The 14,989-nt window shown below is 33.1% G+C and overlaps 1 protein-coding gene across 3 annotated transcripts; it reads right to left on the bottom strand.

Moving 5' to 3' along the window:
* Nucleotides 1-4,704: 4,704 nt before the first annotated feature.
* On the bottom strand, nucleotides 4,705-9,315 carry LOC115962070. Of its 3 annotated transcripts, none has more exons than XR_004085341.1 (4): nucleotides 9,074-9,315; nucleotides 7,834-7,981; nucleotides 6,304-6,966; nucleotides 4,705-5,492 (listed from the first exon to the last, which is right to left on the bottom strand). XR_004085341.1 is itself a non-coding variant. In XM_031080946.1 (4 exons), the coding sequence occupies exons 1-3, from the start codon at nucleotides 8,095-8,097 to the stop codon at nucleotides 6,623-6,625; spliced, it is 495 nt and encodes a 164-aa protein (XP_030936806.1). In that variant the 5' UTR covers nucleotides 8,098-8,741; the 3' UTR covers nucleotides 4,705-5,492; nucleotides 6,304-6,622. The 3 variants fall into 3 exon arrangements, 1 of the variants encoding a protein (XP_030936806.1); XR_004085342.1 differs by lacking the exon at nucleotides 9,074-9,315 and adding an exon at nucleotides 8,190-8,746; XM_031080946.1 differs by lacking the exon at nucleotides 9,074-9,315 and adding an exon at nucleotides 8,095-8,741.
* Nucleotides 9,316-14,989: the final 5,674 nt, after the last annotated feature.

Genomic DNA, 14,989 nt, shown 5'->3' with positions numbered 1-14,989 from the left:
TATATAGATGGGTTTGGGGATTTTCTTTTTGAGGAATTGAAGATTTTTGGTTGTACCGTCTGGATGTTTATGAAAGGGTGAATGAGAACGATTAGAATTTGAGGGGAAATTTGGGCGCCAAAATGTCACGTGACTGGGAGGATGCACCACTCTCTCTGTATGTATATTTGTTGGATGCGTGAGAGACTACTCTATAATTTTTGTTATTAGATTTTTGAGCAAATTATAATTTAGCTATTTGTGATTTGATTTGAATTTAAGTCGCTTACTTTGAGTTTGAAATTTAACACTTTATTTACTTGAACTCTGCTCCATTATGCTTCAGTGACCCACTTTTCCGTTTGTAGTTAGAAAAGCACATTTTAATTTGAAAATATAACAACAAACGAATAAAAATGTTAGGGTTTGAAATTTTGCTAAAAAAAGGATGAACGTTACATAAAAAATTTCAAATAAATATAAATCAAATATCAAAACTTCTCTCTAAAGATATTCTAATCAAAAGAACAAAAAGTTCTCTGTGACAAACTCATCAAAATGAAACAAACTACCATGATCGATATCAAAAGGTTGACTATGGCGACCCAATTCCAGATCGATATCAAAGAGAAATCTACCATGACCGCATACATCATTGGATTTTTATTTTTAGTGAAAAGTGAAAAAAATTTATTGAGATAATATCTAGAGTCTACAACTAAAAAATTTAAGTTTTTTTTTTTTTTTTTTTTTTAATGATCTCCAATTGATGGGTGCACCCAGGTAAATTAATACAATCTTCAAGAACCAATTTCTTAGGACTAGGATTCTAATGAAGTTTGGGGCTCAATAAGTTTTTGAAAATAGCTTAATTGGATGGAAACTTGATAGAAAAGATTTTGAAGGGTATCCACTCTTAAACCATTAGGAAGATGATTCGAAATCATACAAAAGGTGAACATTACCACTTATGAGCAATTTAAGATGACACTTTTTTAAAAGGACTCTTAGGATTCCAATATGCCTATTTTGGTTCAAGCAACTTTTAAGGCTATGACTTAAATTGCTTTTGTTCATAATCATGAACAAAAGGAATAATGAATTGCATAATGTAAGTTTACCAAAACCATTCTAAGTCCATTGAACTATATAAAAGGGTATGTGCTCAAGTTTTCAAAATAAACCTCTTATTATATTTTTTGTAAGAACCCCTAATTGTAAAGGCCAAGATAATCTAGTATTTCTACATGATTTTCATGGATTCTTCCATTGTTTTCTATAATCATGATCATGTTAGAGCCAAGCATTCAGTTGCTCAATATAGCATAGTGTTTTCATTAAAGTCAACAACCCAATTATATAAACCATTTAAAAAAAAAAAAAAAAAAAAAACCAGTTTGGTAAAAGACCCAATAAGGGACTTGTTAATGATTTTATGGTTCAACCAGGTTGGACCGATGGTCAAATCAATGATGTAATAAATAATTTTATTAATAAATATTATTTTTTATACACTAATAAACTAATAGTAATAAATATGTTTGCTTTAAAAATATATAACATTTTTAAAAAAAATTATGTACATTTTTAGCATTTTACATCTTATATTTTCAAAATAAAAATACCAAAACGGCACGTGACTAGGAGGAAGGATGCACCACTCTCTCTCTCTCTCTCTATATATGTATATATTTGTTGGAGGCGTGAGAGACTACTCGATCATTTTTGTTATTAGAATTTCTTTAGTGAAAAGTTTAGAAATTTTATTGAGATAATATCGAGAGTTTACAACTAAGAAATTTAAGGTTTTTTTATTATATTATTTTATATATATATATTTTTTTTTATGAGCTCCAATTGATGTGTGCACCTAGGTAAATTTATACAATCTTCAAAGACCAATTTCTTAGCACTAGGATTCCAATGAAGTTTGGAATTTCAATAAGTTTTTAAAAGTTGCTTAACTGGATGGAAACTTGTTTAATTTTTTTTTTTTTTTTTGAAGGGTATCCACACTAATCGAGAAAGCTCAAGCCATTAGGAAGATGTTTCAAGATTATACAACAAGTGAACATTATCAATTACGAGCAATTTAAGATGATACTTTTTTAAAAAGACTCTTAGGATTCCAATATGCCTATTTTGGTTCAAGCAACTTTAAGGCTACCTTTCATTGCTTTTGTTCATAGTCGTGAATAAAAGGAATAAAGAATTGCAAAATGTAAGATTACAAAAACTGTTCTAAGTCTATTGAACTATATAAATGGTACATTGCTCAAGTTTTCAAGATAACCTCTTACTATATTTTTTGTAAGAACATTATTAATGTCCACAAATATATAACCACAATCTACTACGCTTTCCAGACTCTTTAGAGAACTCTTGATAAACTATGTTCTTGCCCTTTTAATGTTGTAAATCATGCACTTTTTCGAGAGATTTATCAATAAGAATCCCTAATGGTAAAGGCCAAGATAATCCAGTATTTCTACATGATTTTCATGGATTCTTCCATTGTTTTCTATAATCATGATCATGTTACAGCCAAGCTTTCAATTGTTCATTATAACATAGTGTTTGCAGTGAAGTTAACAACTCAATTATTATATAAATAAAGTAGGAGTTCAAGTGTTTAAATTTTGACCGAAAATTATTCAACTAGATAAGAATTTTAAAATTTTATTTTATTTTTTTATTTTTTATTATAGAAAGGTAGATAATCTTGATTGACTAATATGACATCGGCGATCTAAGTTCTAAAAGATACATGGAACTAGTTCTCCAAAAGAAAACTTCGATTTTTTTTTTTTTTTTTAATATCAATTTGAACATGACAACCAAATTTGTAGTGCAATATAGTTTATGAGAAGACATTACTTCTAAGAATACTAACAGCGAGAAATCTCAAGGCTTGCAGGCTTGGCTTGTAGCTTCAACAATCCTTGCTCCTTCACACAAAGGCAAAACAGCTGCTTTCATAGAAATATAGAATCCCTAACGGCCCAGCTAAAACAACAGCCATGACCATACATCTATCTCTATTTTTACAAAAAAAAAAAAAAAATTGAATCCCCTCCCCATTTCAGGATTGGTTGCCATTTGGAAGACTCTATAAATGTCTGGACTTATTTTTCCACTGTCAAGGCTTTCCTTTAATTTGAACTGTTAGCTAACATACACATGGTCACATAGAAATCAAACTATTACTTCTTCTTTTTTTTTGATAAATAAAGGCAGCAACGCTGCTCCACAACGCAATGGAATATGAGACCACTCGTTGACGGAGGAGCTCCACCAATGAAGGAAGAGGACCATCAACATCAACAAGCATTTATATGTGACATTAACAGAAATCAAACTATTACTATACATGACCACATTAGTAATGGACAGATCTAACCAAACTAGATTTCTAGATGACAAGAAGAAATAAGAAAGCATTTTGATAGTTCCAAACAAATAAAACCCCTTTTTCATACTTTAAATTAAAGCAAACCAAATTATACGCAAAGGACAAGAAGGAAAAATATAAGAATTAGAATTCTAGTTTATTCACTTTGAATTACCTGTCAATTTGTCATGCCTTTTCTTACCTATCAGCTTGTGCTAATAGAATTCTAAACTGAGGACAACCCATAAGCATAATTTTGAATGGAAACATGGGTAAAACAATAAATTAATAATACCTTTGGCAGTAAAAGCTTTCCAGCCCATGATTTCTACTGCCTTTAAAACACCAACAAAAACCTTTTCTTGCCATTCTTTTTTGGGTACATTGAAACAAAGGAACCAAAACAGCACAAGAAGAAAAGATTAGAAGATTAGGAGCTCTCTGTCTATTATCCAAGCTACTGTTCATAAAGACTTAGGGGCAATGATTGCTAGAGATCAAGGCTTTGCCAAAACGTCTATCCACATGTCAATCCCAAACATTTGTAAACTGCTGAATGTCCTTTACCACAGCCTCTCTATTAGGTAACTCTGCCACCCCTTTGTTGCTTCTAAGAATTCTAACAAAGAGAAATCCCAAAGCTAGAATCTTCAATAATGCTTCATAAAAAAGACAATAAAGTTGCTGTCACAATAGAATCTTTAACAGTCCAGCTGAAAAAACCAGCCACAGACATGGACCTCTATTTTTACAGAAAGAAACTGGACCCCCTTTCCTTCTCTTACCCTTGCAGCTCTCATCCAACGTGGTTGGTTGCCAGTTGGAACACTCTCTAAAGGTGTGGACTTGCTTATCCTACTGCTGTCGAGGCTTCTCTTTGTTTTTGAACTGTTAGTTACCCTGCACATTGAAATCAAACTTTTACAATTCTTTCACTGCATTAGTGGCAGATAAAGATTCTTTATTCACTGTATAACACAACTTTAAAAAAAAAAAAAAAAAAAAAAAAATTCTCAGTGACTATTTTTCTTTTTGAAAAGAAATTTTATTTGGCTAAATTAAGGCCCTCACCACTATGTTTGTAATTTTAAATAATTCAATTTTATACTCTTTTTTAAATATAATTTTATTTTGCCTAATTATAACAACAGTCATTAATTCTATTGCTACTTTATTTTTAATTGTTAGGTTTTACATTTGTGTAGGCTAATTCCTGTGTTAAGTTTAATAAGTGTTAGTGAGGCTTGTATTTAAATAGTTTTCTTAATGTTAAGTCAAGGAGTAACATTGAAGAAATCAAGTTTGAAAATACTTGTTAGAGTACACTTCATACAAAAAGTTTACAAACTCTCGCTTGACATATTATTGCCCAAACTTAAATAATAAGTTTGCTCAATTGTGATTTCAGTAAGAAGTAAACTTTCTTTTCTAGTCTAACAACTTAAAATTTTCCACGTTGAGAGGCATCATCACTAATCACTCCATGAGGATGTAATGGAGATGCTGTTGTTTCAGAGGAGGCAAAATTAGCTTCAATCTTTAATTTGAGATGCAGCACATTTATCCTTATTCGATTTCTTATTCCTTGAGAAAAATAAACTTGAAACCTTCCCTTTGAATGATGATTTCATGCCCTTTGCTTTTGTCAGCTCCTTGGGAACATGTGTTTTGACCACCTCAATATCAGAAACTTCAACATTGAGCCTGGCACCATACACTGTAGAAGACACAGGAACAGATTTTGACCTCAGAAGATTTTTAGGAGAATCAACCACACCTTCTTCTTTATTTAAATTATTGGTTTACACATGAGACTAATTCCCTTGGTTCTTGTTCTTTATTACTATCCTTGTCCTCAGCTCCCACTGACTTCTTTTTATCTGAAAGAGCAAGCATCTCACCCAAAGTACTAGAGCTTCTCCGGGCATGTCTTTGCTCTTGAGAAGTCCCATGTGATGCCATCATGGCCCATCTTTCAGAGAGTCGCTTCTTTGCTTCTCTACAAACTGATGACTCTGGAGAACATGATGCACGGCTGAAGGATGAAGTAGAATAAGGGCTACCAAACCTATTGATGTAATCCCATGAATGCCTAGGAGACGGTGACATGACTTCAGAATCACTAAGGTGTTGTTTGGATGAGTGAGTTTTGAGTGATATGATTTTGTTTTCATCACTCATCATCCAAAATTTGTGGGACCCACGGAAATTTTTTTTGTTTGGACACCATCACTCATGAACCATGACTCAGTTTCCATCACTCAATTCTCTGATTTTTGAGTTATGAATTATGGAAACTAAAAACACATTTTAGCTGTTTTCAGTTTTCATAACTCATAACTCAATGGCATTTTTGTAATTATACACACATGGAGGGACCTACAGCCGCAACTTTTGACCTTTGACTCTTTTTTTTTTTTTTTTTTCACTAGTTGGTCTTCCGTTCTTTTTTTTTTCTTCAGTTCTTCGTCTCTTTCTCTCTCTTTTTTCACCGTTCGGTCTTGACTCCTTTTTTTTTTTTTTTTTCACTGGTTGGTCTTCCGTTCTTTTTTTTTTTTTTTTTTCTTCTTCACTGATTCTTTCTTCAGTTCTTCGTCTCTCTCTCTTTTTTTTTTTTTTTTTTTTTCCTGGGTTCAGTGAGTTTGGTTTTTTTTTTAATTATTTTTTTTCTCACTGGGTTCAGTGAATTTAGCTACTGGGGGTTGAAGGAAAAAAAAAAAAAAAAGAGTAAAAGCTACACAAGGTACAAGTATGGGGCCCACAAATAATTGAAAAATATTGAGTGATGATAAGTGAGTGATGGTGCCAAACAGGATGGGGTGTTTTAAGTGATGAGTGATAAGTAATAAGTGATGAGTGATAAAAACTGAGTGATGAGTGATGGGTGATGAAAACTGAGTGATGAGTGACCATTTTTTTAAACCAAACAAGACCTAAGATTTCCCGCTGCATACTCATTCTCTGATTTGTTAAATGAACTCTCATCACCAGTGTAGCCATTGGAAAAAAGAGAAGAAAGGAAAGTCTCAATCCCTTAGGTGACCCATCAAATTTTCACGCATCTGCCTGGTGATCTCCTTTGCCATTTCCCTTGATTCTAATATTTCAGTGTCTTCAGCTTCCTCATAAAAGCTTTCACCGTGCAATATTTTTGGTGATAAGGAAGGTGAAGAAACAACAGCCTTGATGCCTTGACTCTTGCCAGGGCTAGGCTTCAATGCCACTATTCTAGTTGGTTGAAAAGGACTTTCATCAACTTTGTTTATCATTCTTCTTCCCTGATCCAACAAATTTGTCATTATCAACCATCTTCGAAGGCCTAAGAACAGTGGTACGCTTTGTAGACTTCAGGTCATATAGATGTTGGGAAAATAAGGTATTTGGTTCTTGCAAAATCTTCAGTAATAAATCTTTATTGGAACTTAAAACTTCCAATGCATCTTGAAATTCCTTAGATTGGCGAAGCCTTTCATCTGTAGAGAGTCGCTTTGCTTCCATGAATTTTTGACGAACAAGAGCCATCTTTTTCTCTATCTGATCTCCAAGAGGACTCCATGTCCTTGCCACATCTGATCTATTCCTTGAGAGCGAAGAACCTGCCAAACAACCAATTCCATCTCAACAATAGCTAGAAATAGTATGAAATAATTTAAATTTATTTGTTAAGTTAAAAATGCACACCCACAACCATACTCTCCGTCTCTTTATATATATTAAGGAGGAAGTGGTATTAAATTAGAGCTCATCGGCAATAATTTAATCTAAAATATACAACTAAAGAAACCATAAAGTAGCCGGCCTGGTTGAGGAGAGAAAAGAGGATATTGTAATTTAACAACAATATTACTCAATTGAGCTCAAAATGCTAATTACTTTAAGCCTCTATCTGATGGGGGAGATATTATTTTATGATTTATACCCCCACCCATGAGAGAGAAGCATAGACAGAGAAAGCAAATTAACTAACCACCAAAAAAGGGAATCTACATCAACCTGAAGGAATTTATGCATGATGCCAATAATACAGGCCAAGCAGACAGATGAACAAAATTAAATCAAAATTCTCCACTAGCATAATGTATATTGTTCAAGAACTTCAGAACGTACAAGGCAATTTAAAAGTTATAGTTAACAATGCCAAATGACATTGCACGTAGTTCTTTTTGAAAACAACTACAATAGGCAAAAAAGAAATCCAGTAATGGAATAGACTGACATTAAAACAAGTGAACTTTAACAAATGGGGCTGTCATATTTTTTTTGATTACACGATTAATACGATCATATGCCCATAACTGCTCAAGAATTTATAGAGTAACTGATTACCAAAGAAAAGATCAGTCAAAAAAAAAAAATTATAGTCAAGAATATTTTACATTTTACATATGAACCACAAAGCAAAGCGGAAAATTTCATGGCAAATTAGATAACAAAATGAAGAGAAATATGAGAAAGGAAACTACCATCACGATGCGGTTTATCGGTAAGCATCTTGTTTCCAGCAACGCCCGAACTCAAATCAAAAAGGTTCACCATTCTTCCCAGACATCCTGGGACGGGTTTCTCAGTGGTGTAAGGTTTCCCGCTCTGAATCCCATTCATTTTAAACGCCTGTAGTGACAACATTTCAGAAAATTAATCCCAAAATACCATCTTTCGTTCGATAATTAATTATAAAAAATAAAATGCATACATAGAAGCATTTATACACTTTGAATACATACCATATATTCTACACAAATAAGGAAAGAACAAGAAGATTGTAATCCTAATCACCCAAAACCTTGCATACATATAAATCACTCCTACATTTGCTTACCAAAAAAATTAAAGCTCAAACACAGATGTTATTTTTTACTTAAAAGCAGGTAAGCTTCATGTTCCCCTACAATAAATAATATAAAATAAAGATAAAAGGGAGCGTGAGGGAGGGAGAGAGGGATAGAGAGAGAGAGCTATTTGTTTAAAACACTGTTTATGGCCTAAAGTAATGTGAAAATGAGAATTACAAAAGACAAGTCCACTTCTATGCAGAGAGAAAATTAACCATATTCGCATGAGATATCACATCAATTCATGCGTCACTATATTCCCTGATCAAACTCAAGGTAAAGCTTAATAAAAAAACTCCATTAATATTTCAAAAAAAAATTCCTAAAAAATAACTCCATACTTTTTTTTTTTTTTTTTTAAGTTTTGGCTAAGCTACACTGATCAAAGCCTCTAAAGTCTCAAAGACCCTAAAACTAAATCTCACTGATACCCACTTAGTAAAAAAAATGCTCAAAGGCCCAAATTTTGATTCAAAAAGGCAAAACTCAGAACAGAAATGAACCAAAATTACGCATATTTATACTAAAAAAAAAAGTTAATTAAAACATACCCAAAAAGGAAAAACAGAAAATTACGTGAGACTAAAAGTAGACTGTAACAAAAAGCAGAATTTTGAAGTGCACAAAAAGCTGCACTTTGAGCAGAAAACAAAAGCAAATCTAGAAAGAGAGAGTAAATTTGATTCGAGTATCATAGAGATCCAAAAGAGGGCAAAAAGGACAAGTCCCCACCCAAAAAAAAAAAAGCACTACATTCACAGAAATGAAACCCAAAGATTCACAGACCCAGAAAGCAGAAACCCACAAAAAAGAGTGTGATATAAAGTGAAGCAAATATGGAAAGAGAGGATGTGGGGGTGGGGGGGGGGACCTGGGGTGGCCGGAAATGGCATTCCGGTACGGCGGACAGATGAGTTGGATCTGACGTGGCACGATGGGATCCGCGGGTATCTCTCTCTGACTGGATGTGCGTGTGAACGAGTGCGTGTGAACGAGTGCGTGTGTTTGTGTTAGATAGAGAAAGAAAGAGAGAAGTGGAAGTGAGGTGGTTTTGTTTTGGTGGTATATTGTGTGGGTAGTTGTAATTGAAAAATTGTTAAGTTATGGGAAGGCTTTGATTGTATTATTATTATACTCTCTCTCTCTCTCATATCATACCATGTTTTACTCTCCCACCGACTATGTGTCTTGCTCTAAATTGCTTTTTTTTTTTTTTTTTTTTTAAGGAACTCGACTTACAATTAGGTTGCATTCCACTTAGTAAAGTGAGTTTAAAATCACCTTATTTTACTATTTAGTTTATTTTTATTACTATTTAATTTATTTTTATTACTATTTATAGTTCTATTGAACTTTTTGATATTGTTTACGGGTTTCACTATACTATTTCAGCTAATTTTTACTTTTATCTACAGTACTTTTAACAAAAAGTTCAGTTTTAATTAAATAAATTGTTTCCAATCGAACCCTTAGTATTTACAGTATTTTTAACAAAAAATTTAGTTTTAATTAAATAAGTTGTTCTCAATCGGACTCCTGGCATTCTGGAGCCAACTCAATCTTTTTTTTTTTTTTTTTCCTTTTTTTAAGGGATCTTTTTTTCTTATTTTTTAAAGAGACTCGTCTTAGAGCCAACATTTCAAATACGTGTCCGCTTCATTGCATTGAGCACTTAGAGCTATGTCATCCCTTTTCTCAAGTTGTGCTTATTTTTATGAGTTGTTTTTTTTTTTTAAAGAGATTGTTGCATATACTTAAATAAATAAATAAGAGAAGAGGGAGATTACTACATACTACAAAGACTTAAATTTAATTAGCATTGTCAAATTTTAAACATTACACAAAAAATTAATTAAAATTTGATTAATTATATTGTTGATGTCGCAATTATCACATTATTATTATGGTTAATTTATAAATTTCTTTTATTATAATTAATAATATTTGTTAATATTTTTTCATTATAATTTTACTTTTGTGATTAAAAACAAGAAATATATATTGATGTTTTGGGAATTTTTATGATTTTTAATTAATTCAACCATTAAAATCTTTTATTGACCAAGAAACCTAGTATCTTAATCCTGTCTATATTAAATATATATATATATATATATATTAGCGTTTTTGTATGATCTATACCAATTATCATAGAGTTGAAAACTATAAATTTAAAAAAAATGGTGGAATTTTTCTATTGTTATTTAAAAAAATAAAAAATCTTAAGGTATTTGCAATATTGTACTCCTAGTCTAGGGCATTTTTGGTTTGGCCTTCTTTTGTTTTGGTGATTCAAGGTTGGGATCCAAAATTTATGTCGATTTTGCCTTAAACTATTTTAGATTAAATATTTTTTAGATTTTTTTAGAAGGAAATATATATATATATATATACATATATATATTTTAGTTGGATTTCTTTTTTATATCCAAAAATAATTAAATTAATTCAAAAAATATTATGTACATTTTTTTCGAGGAACCGGCAACCAGGGTCTCTAAGTTTACTAAAATGGATTAAGGAGTTCAAATCTTCAAATTATACTAACAAACAATTTGTAACTTATGGGTTTTGGTTAACTTATCTATAAAAGTCCCTAGAAAGTATGAGCACTTGATGATTATTTGTATTAGGAAGCAAAAATTATAAATAAAAAAAACAAAAAAAAAAAACTATAAAGTCCCTTGTCATCAATTAAGTCACCAATTCAAATGTGAGAGAGAGAGAGAGAGATGGATGTTAGCTAACTTTATTCCATAGTATGCCTTTTTGTCCAATAGGAAGGAGAAATGTTGAGCACTCTTTTAACTAGATGAGTTCTTACATTCTCTTCATTCATTCATTCACTAAATCAAAATTTATACATGAATTTTTTTTTGAGATAAAGATAAATATCTTATTTCGTTAGAATTTAACACACAAAAAATCATGACTTATCATAATTCAAACTAACCTAAGTCATCTTTGCCCAAACTAATTTATTTGAATCAGTACAAAATACCTTTATCATTATTACCTAGTGTTATTCAAAACTCATAACAAAAAAAGTAGTTACATTAGTTGGATTTGGGTTTTTTCAAACTTAAAAAAAGTCAAACTTGAATTTAGTTTTATCTATGTATTTATAATTGATATCTGGTAGTTAATTAAAAATGAATATTATAGCTTATAAGAATTTCATTAATAATAAAATGGGTAATTACATTTTTCTCTCTTGAGGTTTGAGAAAATGATACTCCACCTCAACTCGGAAGAGACAAAATATTTCCCCCTTGACACCCTTTTAACCAAATTTTGTTAAAGTGAGGCATTAAAAAAATTAGATTCATTGTCCTAGAAGAACTCCTATGAAGGAAGAAGAATTACCTTTCTTTATTTCTTATTCCCTAATTCTAAAATCAATTGTTTTAATTAAAGAGTTTTAAAAAAATTGGATGAATTTTATTTTATTGTTTTTCTTTTTCCAACAAGCAATGGAGAGATTTGTCGTTGCAAGTCATTTGGTGCTTGATAAACTTTGCATTTATTTATGTTCCAAAATTATCCATTATGTTTTTACTAACTGATGAGTTAGAAATTTATGATTGTCATTAAGCTAAGATCATCATTAACCAAGAGAAGACGTTACGCATTTGTTATGCTCATTGATGACAAAGTGTAACGGACGGAGCAACGGTCACAGAGTGAGCTGTAAACTTCAAACGAAGATTTTGTAATGCACTAACTGTTGAGCATAAATACAGCAATTCATTGCCCATTAATGAGGCACACAACCATAAAAAGAGAAGGCAACAGAAGTTAAAGGTACACACAAAAAATACTCTACAAAAATCACTCTCCAGTCAATTCTCTCTAAAATCTTTCTCCCTTATTGACTTAAACATCGGAGGCAGTTTGGCTAATGCCACACTAGCATGTTACTCTTCCACCCAGTTTGTTTTGCAGGTTTTCCTCCAATAGAGACAACCCCAATCACAGCTTCGTCCATCCACTACGACGAGGAGCTCAACTGCTAATTTTTTGCATCATCAGTTTGGCGTCGTCTGTGGGAATTACTAATCATTCAAGCCATCTTTCCTAGAGAAAAAAGAGTTCCTTGAAGTACGAGATGGAGCCAGAAGCTGTACAACATCCAGAAGCTGTGCAACAGCAACAAATCCAGGCCCTCCTATCTAATGTGGAAGAATTGACTGACCATAATGAAAAGCTACAAAAGACAATAGAATCCCAAAACCTAAAACGTCAGCGAGCAGTTGAAAACCAAAATGAGGAAGAACAACTTAGAAGACTTAAAGGGCACAACAATGAAGAAGAATCAAACTCCCAAGCCAACAAGCAAGATAGAACCTCAGGAGAAGATTCCTCTAAGATGGAGAATGAGCTTTGCAACATAAGGAAGGAGATGGACGAATTAAGAAGTGCCATGAAGGACAAAGGCGAGAAGAATTTGGAAGGGATGATTCAAAGGGCAAACTCACCATTCACCATTGGAAAACTGAACCGTCCACTCCCACCAAAATTCCCTCTCCCATAGCTAGAATTATATGACGGTTCCAAGGATCCCTTGGATCACATTGAATCATTTAAGACACTGATGCTATTGCAGATGACCCCAAACGAGGTGATGTGCAGGGCATTCCCAACGACGCTGAAAGGAGCAGCTAGAGTATGGTTCAGCAAGATACCCCTAGGAACAATTGCAAATTTTGGAATAACTCAGCAAGGGTTTTGTTCGTCATTTCATTGGGGGCCAAAGACACAAGAAGCCAACTGGTTATCTTCTCAACATTCAACAAGCAGAAGGAGAATCACTAAGATAGTATGTGACCCGATTTAATAAGGAGCTACTACAGGTAGACAAAGTTGAAGATCAAGTCATCCTTACAACTTCCCAAGCAAGGTTGCTACCAGGGGATTTTTTCTTCTCAATCACCAAAGGCCCACCAAAAATGGTTGTGGAATTGCTTCGAAAAGCTCAGATGTACATGAATGCAGAAGACATGGTACTTGCAAAAGAAATGAAAGGAAAAAAGAAGAGAGACGAAGGAACAAGCAGCAATCGCGATAAGAAGAAGGAGACACGAAGTGTTGGGCAAACGGTAAGAAAAAAGAAGGAACTTCCAGATAGGAGGCCAAAGTTCACTAACTTTACTCCTCTAACGATGCCAATTGAGCAAGTCTTGATGCAGATAAGGGACTATCCCTCCCTGCAATGGCCGAAGCCAATCAGTGCTCCAGCAGAAATAAAGGACAAGAACAAGTACTATAAATTCCACTAGGACCACGGGCATCGCATCGACGAGTGTAGACATTTGAAAGACCAGGTGGAGACTTTAATCCGATAAAGGAAGTTACAAAAGTATGTCAGGAAAATGGAGCCCTACAAATATCAATGGAAAGACGATAAAGACAGAGATTGAGAAGTAGGAGATAGTAAACCTCCTACAGGAGAGATAAAGATGATCTCAGGAGGATTGACACACAACCATCAAAGTCGACTAAATCAAGAGTTGTTTAAACACAACTATTATCATTGTCATTCAAACATAACCAAAAAAAAAAATGGTTAACCCAAAGATGCTCCAATAGCGTGACTCCAAGTCATGCGTACAACGCAACATTGTCATTACTAATAACGTCATGGCATATGAAAAAAAAAAAAGGAAGTTGTTCAAACACAACTTCTAATATCGCCATTCAAACATGACTTAATAAAATTGTTCAAACACAACTAAAAAAGGAGTTGTTCAAACACAACTTCTAATATCGTCATTCAAACATGACTCAATGAAAGTTGTTCAAACACAACTAAAAGAGAAGTTGTTCATACACAATTCCTATCATCATTATTCAAACAAAAAGTTGTTCAAACACAACTAAAAGAGAAGTTGTTCAAACATAGCTCCTATCATCATCATTCAAACATGACTTAATGAAAGTTGTTCAAACACAACTCCTATTATCGTCATTCAAACATGACTTAATGAAAGTTGTTCAAACACAACTTCTATCATCATCATTCAAACATGACTTAATGAAAGTTGTTCAAATACAACTATATAAGAAGTTGTTCAACCACAACTCCCATCACCATCATAACTTAATGAGATCTGCTTAACTGTTATGACGAAGAACTACGATTAAACAAATACAACCAACATATAAAGTCACTTAACATGGCAAAGACCCAATGAAATAAATGGTTACAAACACACTTCGTCAGCAAATCAGTTGTTAAAAGAGAATTGCATACCCAAAACACACAAGCCCAAATAAATTGTTCAAAAAATATATGCTCAAAACGATAGGCCCCATAACAAGACATTGTTTTCCTCTTACATAAAAGAGAGAAAATAAAAGAAGATATAAAGTAAATTATTGTCTAGCTGGATCAGAGGGGGACGGATCTACAAGAGCAGCAGTCGTAGTTTCTTCTACTACATTCTCCTCCGTGACCTTGGAAGGACGATCTGCTACAAACTCCTTCTCCACTTCACCCATTACCAGACCAGAGAGATTTAGTTCTAGGTGGTGCTTAGCCATCCATCTTCTGAAGAGTTCAAAGCCCTCCACATAGTACTCACACAGGTTGCCTAAGTACAAGTCAGATTCTTTGAACTCCTGTATAGCATCAGGACTAGCTTTTTCCAGTTTAAATTGAAGATCGCCTATCTGCTTGTCCTTCAGCTTAGAAAAGTCCTCTTCCACTTGAAGACTCTTCTCCAAAGTTGGCACACATTCTTTATCATTCTCAGCTTCAACAGTAAGGATGGCAACCTTGTTCTTG

This window comes from Quercus lobata, chromosome 9, assembly GCF_001633185.2.
Source record: "Quercus lobata isolate SW786 chromosome 9, ValleyOak3.0 Primary Assembly, whole genome shotgun sequence".
NCBI classification, from domain to species: Eukaryota; Viridiplantae; Streptophyta; class Magnoliopsida; order Fagales; family Fagaceae; genus Quercus; species Quercus lobata.
The sequence above is the reverse complement of the archived record's forward strand: the minus strand, read 5'-3'. Positions and strand labels throughout refer to the sequence as shown.

What these genes read in the sequence shown, in the direction of transcription:
- LOC115962070 (XM_031080946.1), bottom strand. An exon ending in CGATAAACCGCATCGTGATG is followed by an intron (nt 6,967 to 7,833) that starts GTAGTTTCCTTT and finishes GTTGTTTGGCAG; the next exon opens with GTTCTTCGCTCTCAAGGAAT.